Below are 9,928 nucleotides of genomic sequence, written 5' to 3'. Positions count from 1 at the left end.
AAAAAAATGACAAAATATTAATACCACTCACCTGATATTGAGGTGAGTTGTATTAACTCACCTCAATAAATAAGTACATTTATGCACCTGTACCATGCATTGGTAAAAAAAAAAAAAAAAAAGAAAGAAGTGAAAAATAAATAAAAAAATCCATGGGACCCCCCAAAAATTGGGGCACTGGGCTACCACCCCTGTTAGTACTTTCTAAAGTTTGTGCCAGATAAAAATGTATGGCAATTATCATGTCGACCTGAGTATATATACATGACCAATAACGATTTCAGCAAGAACGTAGGATCCATTGGCCAAGAAGCTCAGGAATAGTCTACAATAGAACGGTAGCAACAATGGAATTAAAAGTAATAAAACAAAATAAATCATCTGGACATATCAGCATAGTGAAATTCACCAGTAACGGACTGAGACCTGTTATTTAAAGCAGGCATTTTTTGTAGCGCAGCTGCAACTACACTCTGTTACTAAGCAGCAGCCAGATCCACACCACATGAACATCGACACAAGCCTTTTATATCTTAGCCCAAAACTTCAGCCATCAATTCTGACCTTCAACAACAACAACAACCTATGAAGGTCCCTGAGAGACCTCGGACTGATTTGGGGAGTCTGGAAGACATTTATTGTGTTCAAGGTCTGCTGTTGTGTTTGGAATGTTATAAAGTGAGAACAGAAAGACTTTATTGTTGTTATGCATAGCTCCTGTTAAGAAACAGTCATCCAACACGTCACAAAAAAGCACAATATAAACTTGATGAGACTGCTCTCCAGACCTGGGGTTGATGTGTACATACCACCACGTGCCACAGGAAAAAAAAAAGCCACAGGTCACGTTTCTACAAGGACATGATATTCTCAATGTTTGAAGTAATTAAAAACACTATTGTGTAGATTCCATGAACTCTGGGAAACCCGATGTTTGAAGTCAAATATTTGTTTTCTGAGACAGCTGTCTTAATCTGCTCTTTGCTGTCCAACAAGATCATATGTACCTGAAAAACAAATTCGCCAGTGTTTGCTTTGTGTACAGAATGAAGATGTAACAAGTGATGGAGTCACAGCTGTCATATAATCGGAGTATAAATTCGGTTCACGCATGATGATTACCACCCAGTGTCTCTTATGGACCATCGTGTTTTCTAATAAATCCCCCAGGGGTAAAGACGAGCTGATCTACTTCTGCTTGCCGTTTCATGTCAGGGCGTCCTCAAAACTGGAAGCCATCCTTAGCAGGAAAGTTTTACCGTGTTCCATTTCTCCTCCAGAGAAGAAATAACTCCTGGTGGGAGGACATGGCGAAGAATATGTGTGAGGACAAGGTGTATGCACTGCATGTGTCAGCCAGATGTGTTGTGTGGAAATGCTGCCAGCCTCTCAAAATGTTTGCAAATATGGTGGGGGGAGGGGGGCACAAAGGTCTTCACAGTGTTTTATATGTAAAATATGTAATCAAATTACCCCCCCAAAAATCAGAAAAACTGTCATCAAATTACAAAGCAAAATGTTCCAGTGTGAGGTCTATTTTTTGAAGGCTTTAGAGTTTTTTCTGTTTGGGTTTTATCATGTGTGTGTGCTTTATTGTTTTGTTTTATTGTATTTTTTTTTAACCGAAGCTATTAAATGCAATCTATTCTAGAGTGGACTGTGGAGAGCCTCACTTAAACACTTTATGCACCAGATACCAACGATAAACTCAGAATCAGCTCCATTTGTCTGTCCACATAAACAAGGAATTTTGCTTTGGCTCGCTTTGCTCTTTACAAAGACATTTAAAATATAAATATATTTTTAAAAAAAAAAGAAAAGGCTTTTTCTCTCTTGAAAATATGTATTTATGCTGTGGTTTTACAAAAGAGGAAGACAACGTTGAATTAATGTAAATACGAATGTATTGGTCTGGGCATTGATTGTTAAGTGTTAAAAACAGAAAAACATGAGGCCATCAATTCTACCCTTAAAAAAAAAACTATAAAGGTCCCTGAGAGACCTCGGATTGATTTGGGGAGTCTGGAAGACATTTATTGTGTTCAAGGTCTGCTGTTGTGTTTGGAATGTTATAAAGCGAGAATAGAAAGACTTTATTATTGTTATGGATAGCCCCTGTTAAGAAGCAGTCATCCAACACATCACAAAAAGCACAATGTTAAGTTGATAAGACAGCTCTCCAGATATGGGGTTGTGTACATACCACCTCGTGGTATGTACACATGGCAGTTCTAGACCAACACTTACCAGGGAGGTCAGTGTTTCTTTTTTTTTTTCAAAATGCCACATAACAAAAGCAATAGGGCAAACTTTCATTGTTTAATACGTTAAGTGATCCACAGTGATGGTGAGAGAAGCAAGTATGTGGTTGCATGTGACCGTACAACCACATGGAGTGTCAAATACTCCATGTGCTTGTCCATGTATACTCCTTGGCTAGTCCACTGTCCGAGATCAGACCAATAACAATGGTGTCATCTGCAAACTTCAGGAGCTGCACAGACGGGTCCGCTGAGGTGCAGTCATTTGTGTACAGAGAAAAAAGGAGTGAGGAGAGAACACACCCCTGGGGGACGCCAGTGCTGGTGGTTCAGAGAAGCTGCCAGTCAGTCAGGAACCTGGTGATCTAACGACAGGTGGAGGTCGGCACTGCGAACTGTGTGAGCTTCTAGTCTTGTTTAAAAGTGTTGAAGCTGAAGTTCACAAACAGGATCCTGACGTTTGTCTCAGGTGACAGCAAAAGGCCATTTTATTAACAAAACGCCAAAACGGCATTTTAATAGAATGCAGTTCTTGCCATCACTTGTGTTTTTTCTACTCATCAGCAGATATAGACCAAACATATTACCATTTTAATTATAGTAAGAGTTAAAGAGGTTGTTTATGCTAACAACATTTTTAGCTGACTGCTACCTCTGGCTGACCTTTTTTTTTGTTCACTGTATATTTACTTTTTTTAGGTTGAAGGTTTCTGTTGTGTAAGTTTTTAATCTGTCAGCCATTCTAATGAAGCTGACCGAGCAACTATTGTTGTTTTGTACTTTTACAGAAACTAAAAGAATGGCAAAATATGAATCCGGTAGAGTATCGGTGGAGGAAGGTAATAAAGAGGATTCAAAAACTTCACTTTTATGAAACGTAAAAATATCAGTGGAAACATGCAAAAAAATCTTAAAAAAAAAAAAAACTGGTTACCAATAGAAGGATGTAATTGCTGTGATGATAATAAAGAAATTCTGTTTGAATGTAGAAGTAATATTCAACATGTCATTTTTATTAAATTGTAAAAAAAAAATTGACACTTCTTTCATCATTGTTTTATTATAATTTGAGATGTGCTGATCTCATTTCAATTTAATTAAAAAAAACTTTGATTAAATAAAAAAAAAAAAAAATCATTGAAATCTGTAACATTGCTTACCAAAAGTAGTAGGCTGTAGTGAAGTCCAGTTGCTAAATCATCTAATATTTAATTTAGTCTCTAATAATTAGCATCTAACTCATGCTAAATGTAGTCAACATTTATGAATTAATACTGTCATCTTCGGTCATAACTAACTGTTATTAAGATATCTGCTTCAAGTTTACGGTCACGGCAACTTTTTTGGGGGGGGAGGGGGGGCGCGACGTGACGTCACACACACACACCTGTTCCCACGGAAACGGAGAGGTGTTACGCGCCGACCCCTGCTCACCCCGCTCACTGCAAGCAGCGATAATTGACATGAAGGCGCTCCGGCTGAAAACACAGCTTTAATGGGGTTATTAGCAATTCAGCCGCCTCTCTGATGAACCGCTGCTGCTGCCATAAACCAGAAAGTATTTCACAAATGTGATAGGGAGGCTTTTAGCTGGAGCGCTGAACGCTCAGGTCGCCCACAACATTAAACACAGAGGAGAGAGAGAGAGATGAATTCAGGCTGATGTATCCCAGGATGTTTCTCAGTTCTCTGTGTTCAGAAGCCGCTGTGTGACGGGCTGTTTGTGGACAAACACTCGTGTGTCGAGGCGCTGGTTGATGCATGTGGGGACGCACACTAAAGCGCAAGGATACAGTGACACCTATCGTCTCCAACCAGAGCCGCTGAAGTGCGGCAGCACGCTACCCAGCTCAGTTCCGGGGGAAATAAAGAAACGTTACATGAGAAGGAAGTGAAGGTCGAACAGTTTGGGGGGGTTTTCCCCCATTTTTTGATAAGAACAAGCGGCCCACAAATCAGAAGAAAATATTTAAATGATCTCTCTGTCTGGCAGCGCTTTCTTTTACGAGTTTCGAAAACGCTTCTTGGTGATTCAAATATCGAATGGAAAGGAAACGAGCTGCTATTTATGTCGGAAGAACTGCGCCCTGACAACTTTCAGAGAAATTTTAATTGGCCAGCAGAGGGCGGTGTTCACCTGGAATGTTTCTGATACTCGTCGCTGTCAGTGAACATGTTCTGTTTTTATCATTTCAATCTTCGCAAAGATTGAAATATTTCCAACATTTACTTATTGTAATTTTAATTATCATTACAAATAATGAAAAACTGAAATTTATAATCTCAGAACATTACAATATTAACAGATATTTTACATAGAAATGTCACGTCTTTGGATGTATTGCTGATTTCTTGGTATGCATCGTTGGGGCTCTTTTTGCATGAATCGTTGCATCACTACGGCACGGCATGGAAGCGCGGTTCTGCTGAGGTGTAATGGAAACCCAGACTGCTTTAGAGCTGTGTCCTCTTGACAACACTCCCTCCAGACTCTGGGACCTTGATTTCCAATAGAAACTCAAACTTCATTTCCATCAAAAAAAGAAAATTTTGAATCATTTAGCAACAGTGCAGTTCTTTTTTTGTTTTGTTTTCTTAGCTCAATTAATTCACTTGTAGTTCAAATGTCGGATTGTCAGTGCATGGTGGTTCTTGATGCGCTGACTCCAGACTCAGTGTAATCTCTTGGAGCTATTTGAATCGATTTTGCTTGACAATCGTCTGTGTTGTGGTTCTTCCTACTGCTGGTGTGCCTCTTCCTATCACGCTTTTCCCTTTGACTCAACCTTCTTCAAATATGTTTGGATACAGCACTTTGAACAACCAGCTTCTTTTGCGAAGCCTTTTTGTAGATGTAAGTGACTGTTGTCTGGACATCTGTCCAATCTGCAGTCTGTTTATTTATTTATTTATTTTTTCCCACTTTCTAAAATAACACTACATTCTTTTTAGATGTAACTTTAATCACTGCAACTGTATTGGCTTTATAGTGAAAAGCATTATAGTGACGCCCCATAAAAAATAAATAAATAAAAAAATCTGTTGACAAAAATAGCCTCTCACAAAACAACGATGCAAGTCAGTTTTGGTGGAATTCCCCTTTAATGCCACAGACGCGTGAAACATAAGCTTAATGCACATCCACCTCGGAGCATATTGGCATTATCTTCCAATGCAGTCTTTGTCTTCTTATAAAACTCTTCACATAACAGATTTTGTAATACCGAGTCTACAGATTACTGTACAGAGTAAAAGAAAAACAAAACAAAACAAAAACAAATAAGACAGAGGAAAACTAGAATCAAATTTACATTGTAACGACCAGTTGCTTGTCATCAAGTACAGTCAGTGGCCATAGACACGAGAATTAGCCAAACACATAAAAAAAAGACCATTAAGGCTGCTCGTCAATGTAGATTAAGTAGGAAAAGCATTGGCACACAATGCTTCGAGACCCTTTGCGATATACAAAAAGGGAGCATTTGCAGGTAACACCAAATAGCCACTAAAGTTCTCTAAGCAACAAGGGCTGATTGTAACCCGGACGGACCATGTCAGGTGTGTTCCCACATGCTTTGTTGCCTGTACAAAGGAACCAGGCGAGGAATCGCGAAGTTGCACGGTGCAGGAACCAAAAGCAAAGCAGAATGAGCAAAGTGACTGATTCTGTAGGAAAAGGAAAAAACACACTCAACTCATTTTGGACGGACCGGTGAACTACATTCTACCGTCGGACAAAAAAAAAGTCGATCAATCCGACTCCCCTACAGCCGTCCCGGGTCTTCGTACGCCGACGTGTTGCGACATGGCACGGAAAAATGATAATAAAAGAAAGCTGAAAAGATAAAGAGAATGTAAAAACGGGTCACAGCAGTCACGCTGCATACCTAATGCACATCTCACTGTTGAGTACTTGAAGGCATCTCCCCCGCCCCACACACCGCGAAAAGTAAAATACATACAAAGAGAGAAGAAACTCCCAAAGCTTTTATATAAAACCCAGGAATGCGATGCCTCTGGTGTTGCTGAGCATGAACACAGAAAGCCCTTTTTACAACTGTTCTGTCTTTTTTTTTTGTTTTCCCGACAGTCTTGTACTAGAACTGCGTTTGAGCTCAAATATGCACCTTTTTGTTGTGTTGCTTCATGTCCGAACAATTTGATCTGTTTAACCCACCGAGGCCCGATGTAGAAAAAACAAAACAAAACAAAACAAAAACACATACAATTCAAAGCGGCCGGTTTCTCGGTATCGGAAGTTTTGTCCCGTCTCCTCCGCCAGCCTGATCCGTGTATGTTTGAGTCAATGAAGAGCAGCAACAGGTTCTGCTGGTAAATTAGAAGCAGCGTCTCGTTGTTTTTCCTTTCCACAGATTTGACGCAACCCCTGTCGATGAGTTCGAGGAAAGTGGACCCGAACCTTCCAACACGAAAAACCGAATTACGACTCGATGAACCGGGGAGGAAAAACGTATCCAAATAATGACCTTTTGTAGGGATTTTTTTTTAATGTACAGTCACTTGGAAAAAAAAAAAAAAAAACTAACTAAATATACATTTATTCGTTTAGAAAAAAACAATCAAAATTTATTTAAAAATTAACACAACGCTCCTTTTAACTGCAAGAAGCCATTTTTCAAGCAATGAAGAAAGCAGGATATGGAAGTTTTTAAAAATATTTTTACAGCCCAAGACAAAAGAAAGCTTCTTTAATAAAATCGACAGGATTAAATTTCACCAAAGTTACTTGTAAATTCTGAAACTGCCAAACTCAACATTTATATTCAATTGATACAAATTTACATGATAAACCATTAAAAAAAGAAGAAGAAAAAAAAGAAGAGAATGCCCTCAAGGTTAGAGAGAGGGTCTTTTTGTGTGCCCGCTTCAATACAAAGGATGCCAATATCTTAAAAAAAAATTTAAAAAAAAAAGTGCATGAAAGCAGCAGCATTGCTGGGACAGTGTGGCACAAATGATATATCTTTAAATAATCAGAAATGGATACAAGTCAAGGGAGTACTTTCAGTTGTGTGTTTAAGATTATGACACCCTGTTAAACAAAAAAGAGAAAAGTTTTAGAGAGAGAAAAAAAATAAAGTGTCACGGAGGAATTACCTGTCAATGTTTTATTATCAAATCGTTGTGAAGCTCAGACACTCGCCAAGTTGCTCCAGAAACTCAGAAAATGTGTTTGTAATAACTCTTGATATGTTGGTCGATGATCAACTGGATGACGGCCATTAAGTTCAACACTAGAGATATCAAACAAGTAAACATAAACTAAAAATTTCACCCAAGGCAACAACCAGAAATTGTATAAATGTATAAAACATCTATTATTTATCCCCAACACCTATTTATATTTCATGACCCCTCAACCCCATCCTCCCTCCCAATACCTAGCAGGAGCCGCCTCCCAAGCTCCTCATTGGGGTGGGGGGGCAACGAAAAGTCCCAAGATGCCCCCCATGGCCCCACCCTCTCTGCAGACATGTAGAATTGGCATTTATCATATGTTTACAAAGACTAGCTCAATCCTGAACACCTACTGCTGCTATTTGTTAAAAACGATCTTCATATTTTACAACTGATATCGTTTGCATGACAGAATGATGCAACAGGTACACTTAAAAAAAAAAACAATAACCCATAAAGAAAGAAAAAAATAATAAAAACAGTAGTAATAAAAAACACTATTGAAATAATTTATGTCTTTGTATGTCATGGAGAATCGTGTTTAGAAATGAACCACCGGATCACTCTAAACATAGGCACAGTTTCTAAAACAAACAGAAAAAAAAACATTAGACCTTTGTTCTTTTGGGTCAAGAAACAGTTAACATAAGTTATGACCAGGAAAGATTATGTAAAAAAAAAAAAAGCAAAAGTGTAAGATGACAGAGTTTAAAATCACAGCAGCAGCAGCAGTAAATGAGAAGTTCCAAAGACTTGCTTTTTGTGTTTTTGCATACAATTGTATCCTTGCTCACATATTAGATGCTGTAATTACTGTAAATACATTGGCAATGGGGATTACAGTTTAAAAAGCTGAAGGACTTGCCTCAGAGCTCACAGTCACTCGATATATTAAACTTTATATACCTTCAGTTTTGGCAAAACATGTTGAGGAGAGGGGGGCATTTTCTCGCTTCATGATTCGGAATGAAAAGTTGAGTGGGTTTTTGGTGGCTGAGGGGAACAGGTGGGGGTCGTAACTGACCGGGACCGACACCGGAGGAACACAAAAGTCTCCAAAAGTTTCGCTTCCATTTCTGCCAGAGGACTGAGAACAAAATGCGATGCTTGAGCGCGTCCCTCCCCCGTTGTTAATGTGCGCCCCTCGCTCCCCTCCCTCGCCCCCAACACTGATTGTAGCGAGTTTGTTTTTCTTTACAGTGTATGATGCACATAATGGGAGGGCAGGCAGGGGAAAGGGTGCAGAGAAAAGCCGAAGGGTTTTGGAGCTGCTCTTGGCTCAGACCATGGCACGGTATGGTCCCTGCATCTTTAGGAACTGAATGATGAAAGAAGGGCCTCCCGCAACGATCTGGGCCGGCAGGTGGGTGAGGGGACAGTTCTCGATGCTCATGATGGACAGCTTGCTGCAGAGGGCCAGCTCAAACGGGAGGCTGTGCAGGTGGGGGTTGTCGTTGAGGTACAGTTCCTCCAGATTCTCCAGTGTGCCTGGGAGCAAAGGAAGGGCAGTGATTATGGGATTTCTGCAGGTTTCATCAACTCAAATGTGAGACTAAGACCATTACGAATAAAACCTGTGTCACAACAGAAATGTACAAAAGAAAAATTGCAAATAAATAAGTCGCATGGGTTGGCAACTGAAGCGAGCCAATGACGAAGACGAACATCGTCCAGGCCAACTGGAGACACATAGATGTAAATAAAAAAAGCTACCTGGCAAGAGCATATTAGCAGCTAGTTAGCGGTAGCCACAATTGTCATCTTTAGTGACAGAATGTGCAACTCGTACAATATACTCATACTTCATACAAAATATGAAAATAAAAAGTCCTGCCACAACGAAATTTAAGACTGTATTACTGTAGTCGAGGTCACCTTATTGTTTTTTCAATTACATTAAAGACATTTAAGGCCTTAATTTTAGACTAATGAATTTAAGACTTTTAAAGGGTGTGCAGTCACCCTGAATTATTTAGCAATACAGATTCTACAGGTTTCACTAACTCAAATTTAAGGCCATTATGAATGATATTTAAGAGTTGTATCCCAACAGAAATGTACTAAAGAAAATCTCCTATGTTACGTAGTAATGCTCAGGTCGTCCAGCCAACCTGAGATCATTTACATTTACCAATGATGGATACAAAAAAGCTAGCTAGCTAGCTAGCAAGGTCTTATTAGCAGCTAGTTAGTGGTATTATTAATCGCCTCGAGTCACAATGTAATGAAGATGTGTATGTGACTCAAACTTTGCTTCATAGAAAAATCCCGCCATAAAAATAAAAAACATAGAACATACGAGATAAAATAGTCCTGCCACGACAAAATTTAAGACTTGTGATTAAAGTATTTAAATTAAGACGCTTTAAGGATGCGCGGGCTTTCCTGTTTAATAACATATTGGATACTTAACTCTAAAACATTCTTCCCGGAAAATTCTGGATCACACTTTGGCCTTATTATCCTAA

General features: G+C 39.2%; 1 protein-coding gene and 2 long non-coding RNA genes across 3 annotated transcripts in view; 2 read left to right on the top strand and 1 right to left on the bottom strand.

The window, feature by feature from the left end:
• Nucleotides 1-7,181, top strand: part of LOC107838093 (uncharacterized) — a 10,748-nt gene extending 3,567 nt beyond the window's left edge. The window contains exon 2 of the long non-coding RNA XR_001664158.1: nucleotides 6,832-7,181. This is a non-coding gene — a long non-coding RNA (uncharacterized LOC107838093). The remainder of the gene's footprint in view (nucleotides 1-6,831) is intronic.
• The window catches only part of shoc2 (SHOC2 leucine rich repeat scaffold protein), a 17,792-nt gene continuing 14,192 nt past the window's right edge, over nucleotides 6,329-9,928 (bottom strand). The window contains exon 9 of the mRNA XM_007567632.2: nucleotides 6,329-8,948. Within this exon, the coding sequence (XP_007567694.1) occupies nucleotides 8,740-8,948 (209 nt within the window). The 3' untranslated portion in view covers nucleotides 6,329-8,739. The remainder of the gene's footprint in view (nucleotides 8,949-9,928) is intronic.
• The window catches only part of LOC107838094 (uncharacterized), a 25,172-nt gene continuing 24,198 nt past the window's right edge, over nucleotides 8,955-9,928 (top strand). Inside the window, exon 1 of the long non-coding RNA XR_001664159.1 lies at nucleotides 8,955-9,631. This is a non-coding gene — a long non-coding RNA (uncharacterized LOC107838094). The remainder of the gene's footprint in view (nucleotides 9,632-9,928) is intronic.

Source organism: Poecilia formosa, unplaced genomic scaffold (genome assembly GCF_000485575.1).
Source record: "Poecilia formosa unplaced genomic scaffold, Poecilia_formosa-5.1.2 Scaffold211, whole genome shotgun sequence".
NCBI lineage: Eukaryota > Metazoa > Chordata > Actinopteri > Cyprinodontiformes > Poeciliidae > Poecilia > Poecilia formosa.
This window is presented reverse-complemented; position numbering and strand designations above follow the sequence as displayed.